This window comes from Phoenix dactylifera, chromosome 10 (genome assembly GCF_051530095.1).
Source record: "Phoenix dactylifera cultivar Ajwa chromosome 10, Ajwa_hap1_PhDact_Kaust_v1.1, whole genome shotgun sequence".
Lineage (NCBI taxonomy): Eukaryota > Viridiplantae > Streptophyta > Magnoliopsida > Arecales > Arecaceae > Phoenix > Phoenix dactylifera.
In genome coordinates, this window is record NC_143199.1 from 32,817,692 (window position 1) to 32,833,455 (window position 15,764).

Sequence of the window (15,764 nt, forward strand, 5' to 3'; positions counted from 1 at the left end):
AACATTAGTACATTACAGCCTCAACTCTGGGCACGATGGTAAATTTCCAGTGCATTTGAGAAGTCCACCTTTTGAAATTCGCTAGCTTAATGCCCTGTATATTTGTCATTGAAGTGCGTACCATGCTTCCCAGAGGTACAGATATGAAGGCAATTCAGATGTCCTGCACACTTCAAGTTACTGTATTTTTTTTCTGAGCATCTGCGACTCAGACTGCGACGAACATAAACCAGCAGCTAAATCTTAGTTAATAGCACTGTCATCCAAGCAATCAAGGGAATAATTTGTAGAATGTAAAACCTTTTCATTTGATTGGAATTGTAGCGGACACATGTATAGGCAGACTTTTAACATAAATATTTGAAAGAGGCCCATAAAATGTAACCATCAGCAAATGCCTCATACTTCTGTGACACGGTCCAGATCTTATTCGTTAGTAGGTGGATCAACCCAACGACCATGGTCTTTTATCAGCTGAATTAACGCCTCAGTTGCATGCTCCATTGCAATACCTCGCTTAACCACCGTCTGATACATGGAAGTCATTGTGTCAGCTTTCAATAAAATAAATTTCCCATAATAGATCTGCTCCTGTTGCTTCGTTTGTATTAATTACTTCTTACAATTAATAAATTCATGGTAGCTTTCCAGGCAAAAATGTCTTATTGTTGAATCTAAAAAAGGTGCAGCAATCAAAATTCCAGTTTCAAACCATCTCAAAGATGAAACAAGAAGGATGTTTAATGTGTGGAGGCATCCTAGAAGTCAAAAGAGAGGTCAAAGTAGTCCCATCTTTGTACAACATTCATTCTCTAAAACTAGAATTTGTGAAACTGAATTTTGAAAATGGCAGTGTAAAAAGATTCTGGTCAGATTTAACAATAACGCAACTGTGTTTCAAGATGCCGAAAAAACTGGGATGGACTACTAGGAACTTGAAGATATCCCCTAATCAAATTCATCAAATACTTAACCCAATCTAGTCCAGTAAGAATGAAAGCCCCATCAACTATAAGCCACCTGTCTTGACAATGAAAAGCATGGGTATTTGAAAAGTATTCCATGAGATACTTCAAGCCTTACATATTTTCCAGCAGCGAAACACTCAAAACTTTTTAACATATATAACTTCTGGAAAGACATCGACATCAATCTCATGCACTAACATGCAATACTTGAAACATTTTAACTAAATGGAGTTAACTGCATCATCAGATGAATTTATGGAAAGAAAATTATGAGCATGCAGTGATTTCAGCGGGTGAAACAAAACTTACCTTCCCAACATAGAGGTCAATCTTTCCTGGAGCACCACCAACATATCCAAAATCTGCATCAGCCATCTCTCCTGGCCCGTTCACAATACAACCCATGATTGCAATCTGCAAGAGAAAAGAGCAAACTATTAATGTCTGCTAAACTTTAACAACATATTCAGATGATAGGATCATGAATTTACCGATACGCCAGGCAAGTGTGACGTCTTTTCCCTAATTTGGGCACTTATCTCTTGAAGATCAAAGAGTGTACGGCCACAAGATGGGCATGAGACATACTCCTGCAGTACAGTTTTATGCATGAATTATTCCTTGACAATCAGGTAACAAGTCTTAAGAATCAAGATTGTTGACAAGTTTCACTCAATGGAAAGAAAACAACACTAGAATAAAAAGCTTACGGTTTTTGTGTTGCGCATTCTGCAACCCTGAAGTAAGTTAAAAGATGTATTTCTCAAGAAGTCAAAATCGTGATCAGAAGCCTCAAGCAGTACTCCATCCCCAAGGCCATCAACTAAAAGAGCACCAGCATAGCTCCCAGCAGCGATGACTAGATCATCTCTGTGAAGTGTGAATAGGACGACTAGTGTGAGGGAAAAAAATTTACCCAGTCTGCCATTCCTCAAAGATTTATTAGAACCATGCAGTTACCTATGGATCCCTTCAGGAAATTGTATATGATGGATTACTGGGAAGTTTAGCACATTATCTTCCAAATATTCAAATAGCCTGCAGCATGATGGATGAGCAAAACATCAACTGATTTTACTTCTACATGTGAACTTAAATTACAGCTTGAAAGCTTTAAAGATGAAATATTAGGTTGGACAGACACATAAAAAAAATTTGGCTCTGAGGAAAAGGAGCAAACAAGGCTGCCCTGTCACAGACAACAAGATGGGGATTCCCAGATGGAACAATGACTAGTTGTTTGCAATACTAGATAATGTAGCCACTAAGATCATTACCTCCTCGCCGCATGAATCCTGCTGACTTTGTCTTCGCCATAGGGAAGATTATGTAGCAACATTGTTATACCATCAACATCTTTTAGGATGTCTAGCTCCTCATAGGGTTCATCCCCATGGATGGTGCAAGCTAATCGAGTGCCTAAAAGACGAATGGCATCAAGTAAACAGGCACAATATTTAATGCAATCAGCTGAGCGCCTAAGAAAACATTATGAAGCACAAGAAGTTTTATTTGCTCAAAAGTTACAGAGAGTAGATCAAAAAAAGCTTACCTTCTGGCAAAAGCTTGTATGCACCAGTAGAGAGTTCCTTGAGGTCTACAAGGACAATGGCATGAGGAAGAGGCTTTGTCAGCTGTTCTGACAATGGTGTCAAGACACCCATACTTATATCGATCAACCTTTTAAGAGCTAACCTCTGATCATAGATTAATAACTTTCAGTCAGCTCCAAGCATTCCCATAACTCTGTTAGTGATTTATAGAGAATGTACAAATAAGAAACTATAAAATATTAATCTTCTCAACTCTGATGATACCAAAACACATTTTGGATGACGATTTCTTTCCTTCACTAAAAGAAGTGCATAGAGTACTCACAGAATCAACATCTTCTACTGATGGAAGCTCTCTCAGAAGAATTGAGTCTACCGTTGCCAGATCCTGAAGTTTGTACCAGATATGTTAAGTATTTACTACCTTAAATGGATATCAAATCAGCAATTAAGTAAGAACCATAAACCTTGAATGGCATGCCAACAACAAGCTTTGCTGCAAGAGATTTGTAAAGAATTTCTGGTGCCTGGAGGAGAGAAAACTATTGTCAACATGAGAATCGTGAATAACCTAACCATAGAGGGTAAACTAAGTAATTGTCAAATCGTTGACCAATATGAAATCATGAAGTAGAAGATCAGTAATTTCCATTAAATTCTAAGAGAGGTAGAGAGTATCAAATTACCAGAAACAGATATTATCTACCTAAAATATGTAACATAGACAATATGCTGTAAGCTGAACTAAAGAAACAGGGAATACTCAGTCTGTATAACTGTCACTCCTGCTACATGAGTGTTGCATGATATTTCGCAATTAAAGACAAGTCTTACATATTGACTTTCAATTTATACAAAATTATCATAAGGGGAAACGCAACACGAAACAGATATTAATGGAGAACATACAAAGCCAAAACTGACCTTCAACTTATCCAAGGACACTGGCATAAGAACAGAGCCATCACGATGCAAGACTCCTCGGTAATCCACCTCTTCACCCTGCATCATGAAAAGGAGAAAAAAATAAAAAAGATCTGAATATGTGAGCCAAACTAAGCATAAACTCAAGGCTAACCTCCTTCTGCACTGGTAATTGACCACTTCTACGCTGGAAATCAAAGTAACGTCTATGCTTCTCTTCAAAAGGAACCTATCAAAAAAGCATTATTTGATACAAGTTAGGTTTCAAATATGCATGCATGCATAGAGACATACACATGCAGAGATGTACAGACATATAATATGCCTGTTTGTATTGATAGCTAGAACAATAACCCTAGCCTACAGATGCACATCAAAGCCTGTTTCACTTGAGCAAAATGACAAAGTGCATGACAGAAAAGAGACTTACGACTCCTTTTTGAACATTTGCAGCTTGCATGCCAAGGTTTGCTAGTTTTCTGCAAGGATCAATCTCATCCTCTGGTGGTTCTGTGAGGGAGACCCGGATTGTATCCCCCAACCCATCCTGTAGCAAAACAGGCGTTTGGAAACTACATTTATTAATAGTATCATAAGATTAAGTCAATCATGTACACCATCCTTGATTAATTCCCCACTGCCAAATTTAACCTACCATAAAGTTAGCAACCCCCTGGTGTAATGGTGGTTCATTTAAAGACATCTACATCCATAATTATCCTACAAAATGCCAAAATTAAGACCTTCATGACCTTTGTTCTACCACCAATGCATGGAATCAGCATTATTCCTGCAAGGATCAATCTCATCCTCTGGTGGTTCTGTGAGGGAGACCCGGATTGTATCCCCCAACCCATCCTGTAGCAAAACAGGCGTTTGGAAACTACATTTATTAATAGTATCATAAGATTAAGTCAATCATGTACACCATCCTTGATTAATTCCCCACTGCCAAATTTAACCTACCATAAAGTTAGCAACCCCCTGGTGTAATGGTGGTTCATTTAAAGACATCTACATCCATAATTATCCTACAAAATGCCAAAATTAAGACCTTCATGACCTTTGTTCTACCACCAATGCATGGAATCAGCAAAAATTTTACACCTCAAGGCAGTTTTAGAATCAGTAACTAGTATTTCATACAAAGACTTGATACCAGTCAGCAGAGAGAATGTTAACCCTCATATCTGATATATCTCAATGCCATGGGGACGTAAATCACACAGAAGTGCCATAAGGGGACTTCGTTGTGTATGTGTTGGGCAAAAAAAAGAGCATAAAAGCCATGAGATATCTTTCCAAAGGTCGTTATGAACATTGCTTTTGCTCCTTTTTTTTTTCTTTTTTTTCTTCTTTGGGTTAGGGTGGGAGTGTTTGGAAGGTCTCTCAAGTTAGATGATTTTGCACTTGAGAAACAGTTGTACATATCTCACTAAGCGAACCACACATAAGTAAAAAATGAAGATTTTGCACTTTGGAGGAGTCGTTAGATATCCAGCAAATGAAAACTCAAAAGTTGGTTGAAGCTATATAGTTCAATTGTTTCTACTTATGAAGATACCTCACTTGCAATGTGGAAGCAAATATGCTGGCCAAACTACATATTTCCCATTTTCTTACAATTTCCTTCTGCATTTTTCTTTATACGCTTGTACTAGATGATCACCATTTGTTCTGCAACTTTAGAGATTTAATCCTTAAAAAAATTAATATACTAAAGGCCCTTCTTAGGACATCCTCAAAAATGCAAACTGATAAGGAAAAACTTTCAATTTTAGGTGTTTCTGGCAATGGAAAACATGCATTCATTTGTTCTTGCTTCTACTTATAAAGCACATGACAGGACAAGAGCTTATGCAAGATTGTGTTTATTGATTATGCAAGCAAAAGGAAGTAACAAACCATAAGATTTCATTTTTTTTAATCCTCCCTTTATAATAAATGTCATGATTCCCAAGGACTTCATTACCTCCTCAACTACAAAAAAGTCAATCTTCAGATTTCCAAAAAGCTTGTACCTGAAGAAGAGTTCCAATGCCAATAGCAGATTTCATTCGTCCATCTTCACCTTCACCAGCTTCAGTAACCCCTAAGTGCAATGGATAGTCCCACCCTTGAACAAACATCTCAGCGACAAGCATTCGATACGCTTGGACCATGATTACTGGATTACTTGCTTTCATTGAGAAGACAAAATTGTGAAAATCCAACTTACGGCAGATCCTTGCAAACTCAAATGCAGACTCAACCTGTTAAGAGATGAGTAAGCAAGGACTTCAGCAAAAACTCATTTTGAAATACAGGGAAACAAATGGAGAGTAAGAGAATCCAATCACCATTCCCCTAGGAGAATCACCATAATAACTCATTATACGATCAGAAAGACTTCCATGATTTGTTCCAATACGCATTGCCCGTCCATATCTCTTACATTTTTCAACCAATGGAGAGAAAACCTGGCTTGACAAAGAAAAACCAATGATTGATCCGATAGTAAAAGGTTGAAGAAGATTGCAATGCATACCGACAAAATGAAAAAGGTTAGCTAGCTAGCAGGCATACAATGGGTGCAAAATGTAGGTTTCTACGCAGGCTGTTGCAACTTACAAGTCTTAAACATATGTTGATGAGGATTAATGTCATATGAGATAACAAAATTTTGATGAAGAGGACTAAAAAGTGATGCCGCACTAGACACGGGGAAAGCGGCTGCGGTGAAGGGTCCAACTCGGGATGACTGCTGTGGCTTTAAAATAGGAAACAGAGGAAGAGGGAGGAAGAACAGGAGGAGAAGAAGAGAGGAAGAGCGGCAGAAAGGAGGAGAAGAGGGAGAAGAAGAGAGGAGGAAGAGAGAGACAGGAAGGGAGGAAGAGAGACGGGAGGCAGAGAGGTGGGGAGAAAACCTTTAATCCTTTATTAAAACCCAAAGTTGATGCCGCACCAGACACAGGGAAAGCGGCTGCGGTGAAGGGTCCAACTCGGGATGACTGCTGTGGCTTTAAAATAGGAAACAGAGGAAGAGGGAGGAAGAACAGGAGGAGAAGAAGAGAGGAAGAGTGGCAGAAAGGAGGAGAAGAGGGAGAAGAAGAGAGGAGGAAGAGAGAGACATGAAGGGAGGAAGAGAGACGGGAGACAGAGAGGTGGGGGAGAAGACCTTTAATCCTTCATTAAAACCCTAATTATGAAAATAGTCCCTATAGGGCCCAAATAAACACAATTAACGTAAAACCCCCTTACACAGAAATAACTCCTAATAAGTCCCAAAAATAACACAGATAAGCCCTAAAATGCAAACAAGCCCAGAAATAAAATAAAATAAATATGCAAATAAGATGGTGCACTAGGCGGGTAAATAATCAGCTCCGATGTCCCCATCAAAAAGGCTTCAACAGCCCTGATATAGAGATGGTCTAAAGTCCAGGAAAGGAACATATCATATAAAAGTGGCAAAATTCTATATATAGTTATGTAAATCATACATCTGAGGTGTTGTAATTCACTTGAGGTATTTACAGCCTGAATTCTATAATGACTCTCTACAGAGTAGCTTCACATAAATTAGATAACTTCACTAGCATGCTAAAGGCCTTTATCATTCATATTTTCTGCAACAGTATGGCTGAACCATGCCTGTGCAATTTATAGAGAGCCTGAATAGACAAAAACAAAAAAAAAAGAAAAATTCTCCGACCTGTTCAATATGCTCAAGCTCTTTCTGATAATCATCCTCAGTGTACTCTATCTTCTGAAACTGGGCCCTCCTATCAGCTGCAAGCAAACTGTCTCAGTGATCTTAGGAAGCTAACCATTACTTAGATACTAATGAGAGGTTCTATGCTTCTACAAATTGGATAAAGAAAACTTAAAGCACACGGACCAAAATTTCCCGGGTTGACACGGATCTTGTCAAAGCATTCAGCCACTCTCAGTGCAACCGAAGGAGCAAAATGGATATCAGCCACAAGAGGAATATTATAGCTGAACAAAACAGCATTAGCTATATGAAAATAAAACATATATAAAAGCTTAACTTCTTCCTACAATCCAGACAATGATCAAGAAATTCAAGACCTACTTTTTCTGAACAAGACTGTTCTTGATTTCAAAGCAAGCATCTGCTTCTTTCCTTCCCTGAACTGTAATACGGACCAAATCTGCTCCTTTATCTGCTATTCTCATTACCTGTCGACACAAATGCTTGAGTCCAGTACACATCCAATTTAAGTGCATCAATGAGAGCATGTATTCCTTCTAAAATAATCTTAAGAAAAAGAAGCCATAGCATTTGAAATGCCCCAGATGAAATGACAAAATTTAGCATAAGGGAAACTTGTCTGTTGGAAAACATGCACATGAACCTAAATTAGGAGAATAAAGTGCTGAAACTTGTGGAGCTTGATATTTGTTCAATACTGCGTGGACCATCCAAAAAGGAAGTATGGTTTAAAATCAACAATAGATGTCGCACTGTATAAGTCAATATATATTGATTATTAGGGTTAACCTGTGGTACAAATTGATTGTTAGTTCCTATATTGACATCTATAAAAGAATATTAGAGAGTATAAAGAATACAAGCTAGCATATGCCATATGTGACTTTGAACCATAAAGATAAGATACAGGAGGGAACCTAGCATAGGTTCATGTCATAATGTTATTAAATGGGAAACTCATGTTTTGTATGCAAATGATGCACTCAGATGTAAACCAGCAAAATCTCCTTCAGTTCATTTGAGAATTTGACTGGTCTAATCTCTATGGACGGAGTCCATGCTCAACCTATCTCACAGTCAAATCCTCATCATTTTTTATTTTTTTATTTCCCATTTCCTTTATCTTCTTCTCTGACAACCTGTCATCCTAACAAACACTCTCTATTGCAGACTTGACCAAAGTTGAAAAAGACATCCTTTTGAATCCACACTAGTTTGGACGGCTTTTCTAATGAAGAATACAAATGTTCCAACACTACAATTTCAGACTTGGTTTATCTAAGCATGTTATGCAGCCTAAATCACTATTTTATCTATGCTGATATTAACAAATATAATGGGTTCTATTTAACAAATTAATTATTTTTAACAAGCATCAGGGAATATGAAAAGTTGGAAATGTGGAACTAGGAATATTTCATGTACAAAATATCACAATGGACATCAAAGAAAGCGATGCACAACTTTGAACATCTAATATTAAAAGCAATAACCATCATATGTTTCAACTGACAGAAAACAGGGAAGTAAATGAACCTCCTCGACAGTTTTAGCCACATCTTTGGTGTCGGAAGTAGTCATTGTCTGAACTCTTATAGGATGCTCACTGCCAAGAGCCACATTTCCAACCATCACAGTACGGGTTTTTCTCCTGACAGTCTTGTGGACTGACTCGCAGTACTTCTGTCTAGGAACTACAAACAAATGTCAGAGAACAAGTTAGACAACTTCTAATCACACCTTGTAATGATGAGAACCAAATAAACAAACTAGAGGAAGAAAGAAAATTCCTTTTTGGAAAAAATTGAAAATCAATGATGGAAACTAAACAATTCCCCAAAGTTCTAATAAATTGGAGAGACAAAAGGAGAGAAAACAGGGGGGCAACATAAAAAAACGTAGTTGGTAAGGAACTCGCAAGGCTCTCAGACATGATTCCAGCATACCAGTTGCTAACATGCCACGATATTCTATGCACAAGGTAGTGCGAAATAACTGTCGTCGACAAAGCTAGATGACTAGAGAAGTGTAACATGATAAAATCCCTAGGCGAGAGGTAGTACCTAGGAGAGGACTTCCTTCTGAAGCAGGCTGCATCTGAACGGTATCCGAACCAGAAATGGCATTCCTCATCACAGGCACCTTGGCTCTCCGAAACTTCAACCTCTGCGGACCAGGAACACAGGAAACCCTTGCAAAGTCTATGCTCTTTGCAAAGCTCAAGCCGCAATCCCTGGTCTTGAGACCAGGAAAAGCAGGAACTGTTCCAGCAGCCATCTCCACAACTTCGCCTTGTTAGTTCTACAAGACAAAGCGAAGCAAAGCAAGTCCATGAATAGCGTCAACTGTAGATTACGGAAGCTGCAGGAAAAACCCCTTTGGTATTTGGAACAGTCCAAAAATTCAAAGTGTAACTCTGAAACCCGATCCGGCCTCGTGGAACACATTCAGGACATAAAAACCATCGAAATATTAAACACCAGAACTAAGAATTCACTAGAGGATTATTTTTTCAGGAAAATTCACTAGAGGATATATATATTTATTTTCTTTTTTAAGAAAACGAAAGATTAAAGGGGGGAAAAAGACGGTCGCCTATCCAGATATCTAGAAAGACGATTTTCATCAAAAAAAAAAAAAAAAAAAAGATCTCTAGAAAGAGGCGTTCCGGATAAAGCCAAAAATTATCGATGGATTGCTCAAAAGGCCATCAACGTTCTATCCGGCAAGAACAGAAAAAGGCCCATCAGGCGTCACTAGTTTAATAGAAAAAAGACGAGCGGATTCTTTTTTCAATCTTTCAGAAAAAGTTCGGCATAGACGATAACGGAATACCCAAAACGAGTCGAAGATTGTCTCGAAATCCAACCAAATCAAGATGCTCCATTCAAATCCACGAGAAACGCGACCGTAAACAACAACAACAACAACAAAAAAAAAAACCGGAACGGCATAGATTGGCTGAAAATCACCTAAAACGCCATCAAACAAGCAAATATACTACGAGATTTCTTTGAAAGAATCGGCGAACCCAAGAATGGCCCGATCCCGATCAAGAATTTGGTTACGGGTGACGATTACCCACCTTCCTCCAAGGCTCGTGGAGGAATCCTCTTGGGTAGCAGCAATAGCACCTAAGGATGCAAAAGAAGAGAAACATCAAGAAAGGAATTGAGCAGATGGATAGGAGCAGCAGCGGGTGGTGGGTGGTCCGAGTCAAGATCGAACACCCGGAACACAGCAGAGGCTATTTGGAAAGAAAGAAAATATTAAAAGGAGCGGCAGGAAATTAAACGCATGCCGAACCAATCACAAGGAGGAGGAGGGATCCGACCGAAACCGGAGTAGAAGACGATCACTGCCGGCCGGGGCTGCCTTCCGTCTCCTCCTTCTCAGGCTCAGACGGTGTGAAAGGCGTCGTCGGTTATTTGCTGATCGGTGTCGGAATTCCCCGAACCCGAGACGGCTCCTTATAGTGCTGGCAGGCCCACCGGTGGCCAGTGGACCGTGGATAAGAAATCACGTTTCTGCGTGGCATCCGCGTGTGTTTGAAGAAGGTATATTCCGGATGGGCGTTTGATGATAAAGATTTTTTATGAACGAGCGGCTGCGATTGACAGCAGCGTGCAGGGCATGCGGTACACGTAGAAAATAATCTCTATTTTTGAAAACACGATGCCAGTTTACTTTAAAAAAAAAAAGGATGGTGTTATGGGTTACCAAAATTGCAATGTGATTTTGATTTTTTTTTTTTTTAATATCAATCATTAATGATTTACTAAACCTTAGGGAAAATCATAATTATACTAGTGCCGATCATTAAGAATTTATTAAAAAGTAGACAAATCTGGCTTTCATGCCCATCCTCTCGAGCTGAAAAAAAATATTCCACAAAATTACACCTACACCTCATGAATTTTACCTATTTGAGCATACACCTCTTGGACTTCATAAATTTCAATTAAATATCTTAAATTATAATTTTTGCCAATATAGCAAATCTACCACCTCCAGGTGGTAGTATAAGTCGGCGCATAACTCTCGTATGCCCATATGTTGAATTCCAAGATTAGTCTTGTTGGTGCGGTAGCTTTGGGATATTAAGATGTTCGGCATACGGTTGTCATTACTCTAAGGACTCGTCTGGTTCGCGGAAAGCAATTTTTTTTCTAAAAATATAATTTTTGTAAAACAAATTTTTAGAAAGAGAATACCTAGAAATGTAATTTTGGCATGTTTAATTGACCATAGGAAAGTGACAAATTTTCAAAGTGCTTATGTTTGGTTGGCCATCCACTTTTCTAGGAAAATTATGTATAATTTCTATTATGCCCCTAATAAAAATTAGATATTTAATGACACTTTAATGCTTGTTTAATGCTGAAGGGCCTTTTAGAAAAAAAGTAAAAATGGAGTAATTCTCGCGTAACTTTTCCATGTTTCTCATGGAAAAGACTTTTGAATAAAATGTGGGAATCATATTCTCATGTGAATACAACTTTTCCGTCTCTCTCCTTTAAAACTCCAACCAAATAAGAGGCATCTCATTACTTTTTCATCGACCACACTTTCCTCCCTTCTTTTTTCCCGAACCAAATGAGCCCTAACTTCTCCCACTCCGACTCAAAGGGATCATGCCTAGAGCTGCCGGTGCCATGCACCAACCTCGCATTGTCTGCCTGACCCATGAAGCGGCATCAACATGGGCTCCCTGCACCCTCATTCCTCCACCGTCAAGTTTCAGTCCCATCGCCTTTCTGCCTGACCCATGAAGCGGCATCAACATGGGCTCCCTGCACCCTCATTCCTCCACCGTCAAGTTTCAGTCCCATCGCCTTCCATGTTCACAGCTCCAATCTCACTCCTTGAGATTCACGCACGAGAGGAACAGATCAAATTATAGTTGGAATTGGAGAATTGGATGCCTATTGGGCTACCTTTCTAGGAGGAAGCGAAGGTAATTAAATGGCAAGAATGGTGAGGAAGGTGCAATGGATGCTCCATGCTCGATGGCTGATTGCAGCATTGGCTCGCATGTTGTTGTTCTGCTTCTGAACTGATGGGACTCCCAACTGAATGCCTGATGTAAAATTCTCGGCAAAAAACTAGTGTAATTCAGAAAATGGCCCTCAATTCGAATAGAATCCCAAGCATACCCCTAAACACTCTCAATAAGTTCAAAACTTAATCTAAAAATGGGAGAAAATTCTTTGGTCGCTATTGGTGTCAATGGTGCCATGAAATATGGCATCCTCCATGTAGGTGAGGGGACACACCATATCAAAAAGGAGCTTGGGGCAATCCTGGCACTTGATGTTATGATCGAGTATGCATGCTCGATCAGTTCTGGACTGAAATGGATGGTTACAATGATGATGATAAGGAGGAGAGGAGGTGTCTTGCCCAAGGAGATGCATTTATAGTACCAGCTTGTTCGCTCCTTTCGCCACATAATCGATGAATGGGTACTCCAGATCACCACAGGTGTTGAAGAGCAATGCAGTCGTGCTGTCCATTTTGGTCAGGCCCTTAACAACGACTACACATTAACAACTTGGTAATCGTCCTACATGAGCAGCCCATGGCATCAATTACGCCAAATCGTGAATTGACTACATTGTCGTCATAACTGCTAGTTATTACTAACTCGAGCTGAGTGACACCTCGATTTTCATCAAAGTTGTTCACCTTAGTTAATACCGAGGTCAAGAAGGTCGTTCTAAGATGGAGTCAAGATGTCCAAAATTTTCTCCATCAGCAATCATGCCCATGTCCACATGGAGGTGGTGGAGGGTCCGCAAAATGCTCATATTTATGACCTGACCCGTCAATCCGACTTGCGAACAACCTACTTTAAATAGGTTTGAGTTTGACATAAATGGATTGGATTGTAAATGAGTCAACCTGGCTAGACCTATTTATTAAATGGGTTAGGTTCAGGTTAAACCTTTGACCCATTTAACCCGTTTAACCCATTTTGACCCATTTAATAATTGGATCGGGTTATGAGAAGCATTTAATGCAACTTCAGTTATCCTTGACCACCTCATTATGATCCAGAAGGATCCCTAGACTCGATATGAACTACTTTGGCCATTATGAGTAGGACTAGATATGATTGAAGAGCGAGATCAGCTACATCGGAAAGCCGAGTCATAGGCCAAACTTACGAATGCTATAATTTAGTCATACGATGTCCGATTGATATGATTTTTTTTGAATTTACGATCAAGCACAAATTCCATCATTTGGAGATTAAAATTGGCAAGTCAAACCAAATTTTTTTTTTTCGAATAAGATTTTGACTAGCTCTCTATCTAAGAAGAATCATAAACGCAAGATGTCACTGATCCCAACCCAATATAACTCCACCCGAAAGACCAGCAGCGTCGCGGTGGATCGAGCTCGAAATTTGACCACCTCCATAGGAATTCAGAATTGCATCAGATAGGGCAGAGACTTTTGTGTTTTGCAATAGTGTAACTTCACAATAAGTAGGAAACTATCGGATGGCTAACTTCTGCTCTCCTCGCCGGCGCTGCCAAGCCATGATCTTCTTGGTCCAAAAATAATATTTAATTAGAAGAATATAGGAAACAGAAAAACCTCTTCCACGAAAAAGTCGTGTCAGTCCGGCAGTGCAAGAATTGCATCAGTAAACATCACGGAAGCAATTACGAATACCATGAAAAATCACTTAACGCGATGAAAATTCTTTTAAAGTAAAATAATCACAATTTAACCAAAAAAGAGAAAAGTAAAATAATCACAGAATTTGTGCCCCGATAAATCAGCAAAAGTAAAATCCAGGAATAGAGGCAAGCATGCCTCCGATATTTCAGTACCGCGCCGGAGTTGCAGTACTTAATTCCTGGTGGGGCGTGGAGGTTTTGTGGAAGTAAATTAAGATGCATGGCCGGCGGAGTCAGCAACTTCATTTTTCAAATTTCCATGTCTTATTTGTGCTAGACGGACCCAAAAAAATAGACAAGGTTGCTTGTCACGGTCACCATGCCGCACGCAAATTTCGCGGGTATGGTTGGTCGATCTGGAATATTCCAGGAAGCATCTCGTTTGATCCATGTGGCACGAGCTAGCCGTGCGTGCGTGTGGCTGGCGCCGACTAATAAATTTTAGGAGGAGAGAGTAGTTCCTTCCGGCACCGGTTAGCAGATCCGGTCATCGAGCGAGATCGACGGCCGTGGACGCTCGCCGAGTCTAACCCAAGCAAGCACCGGGGATCCATCGGGTGGAAGACCTCGCGCGAAAGAGCCTGCGAGATCAAACATAATTCCTAGCCGAGGAAAAAGTCAAGAGCCTGTTGAATTGAACTTCCGTTTTCGCCGCCCTCACCTATGGTCAGTCAAGTCCAAGCTACTCCATCTCTGACTGCTCCGATTGAAGAGGGGGGGGGGGGGGGGGGGGGGTGCGGATCGAGTCCACAAAACAAAATGAGGCACATGGGCGTCACGTTGGGGTATATCGCTTTCCCGTGTCGTTCGTTTCCGACCAGCTGGTTGGGCAGCTCATTAATTTATATATATATTCGCTCTCTTATTCGAGAAACATTACTGCACGTATCTTTTACGTGTACGCTCGGAGGGTTCGATATTAAAATTTCTGCACATATATCTTTTACCTATACGGTTGATTTTTCCGCCGCAGAAAGAGTTGAGCGAATATTACTACTGGCAGTTGGACTGGATGATTGCGACGAGGCTGCGACCAGGTCTCTGTAGTCTGTTGCAAGCAAGCTGCTCTCGATCATGGATGCAGCTAATTCAAATACGACGCCTGTTCGCAGGCGGCTATGAAGATATTAGCTGCCGGATTTCTACTTCAGCATCAAAGCTAGCAAAGTCGTCAGTTTATATATGTCAAACCACATGTCCTGCCCCACAAAGAAAAATCCTCTTCATTCTTCCGAACAGGCCGGTAAACATTTGCTGCCGGTATGCTTGACCGACTGTGGTATGCAAGTTCAAAGGGCCAGACCATTCAAAGGATGGCATCGGAAAAAAACAATACAAAAAAAAGAATCATCTTCTGATGATGATATAAAATATATATTCTCAACAATTTAGCCTGCAGTGGAAACCAAATGGACCTTTCCCATTGGGATGGAAGATCCACATGCCATTTTAAAGAGAGAGACGCCAGTGTACTGCTGATCACATTGAGTTGGAAGAGGACGAAACAAAGTCGTTGCGTAGAGTAGACAACAAATGAAATCAGCACCTAAAACTCATGGCTGTGCTTAAAAAGTTTCAAACTTTTATTTCTTAAGAAATTGACATTAACTCGAAACACATTTTGCATCCAAAGTGATTTAGCATACGATCGATCTGAAAGCAGTAGCCCCAGATATTGCAGAGGTAAATTCTACGCCCTTGGCCTAGGCACACCAAGACACTCGTTCATACCTTCAAGGCAACATAAAATTATCTTCGAACATCTAATATCATGGTCCTTCGGAGAGCAGAAGAGGAGTGTAATAATCTTACAACCGACACCCTTGATTAGCCTCCATTCCTCCACTCACAACAACATTCGGTGCAGATAATCAGCTGTTAAGACGAACAGCTAGCAGAGGAGATATAT

General features: G+C 40.0%; 1 protein-coding gene across 2 annotated transcripts; it reads right to left on the reverse strand.

The window, feature by feature from the left end:
* Nucleotides 1-283: 283 nt before the first annotated feature.
* Nucleotides 284-10,713, reverse strand: HDS (4-hydroxy-3-methylbut-2-enyl diphosphate synthase). Of its 2 annotated transcripts, none has more exons than XM_089925954.1 (21): nt 10,498-10,713; nt 10,249-10,297; nt 9,227-9,464; nt 8,700-8,857; nt 7,524-7,630; nt 7,326-7,426; nt 7,140-7,216; nt 5,785-5,904; nt 5,467-5,697; nt 3,876-3,992; nt 3,600-3,674; nt 3,446-3,523; nt 2,989-3,048; nt 2,847-2,909; nt 2,521-2,665; nt 2,246-2,387; nt 1,929-2,006; nt 1,679-1,838; nt 1,460-1,558; nt 1,278-1,382; nt 284-528 (listed from the first exon to the last, which is right to left on the reverse strand). In XM_089925954.1, exons 3-21 carry the CDS (start codon nt 9,438-9,440, stop codon nt 427-429), a joined length of 2,232 nt encoding a protein of 743 aa, XP_089782080.1. In that variant the 5' UTR covers nt 9,441-9,464; nt 10,249-10,297; nt 10,498-10,713; the 3' UTR covers nt 284-426. The 2 variants fall into 2 exon arrangements, with proteins under 2 accessions (XP_089782080.1, XP_089782081.1); XM_089925955.1 differs by having other exon boundaries at nt 10,470-10,684.
* Nucleotides 10,714-15,764: the final 5,051 nt, after the last annotated feature.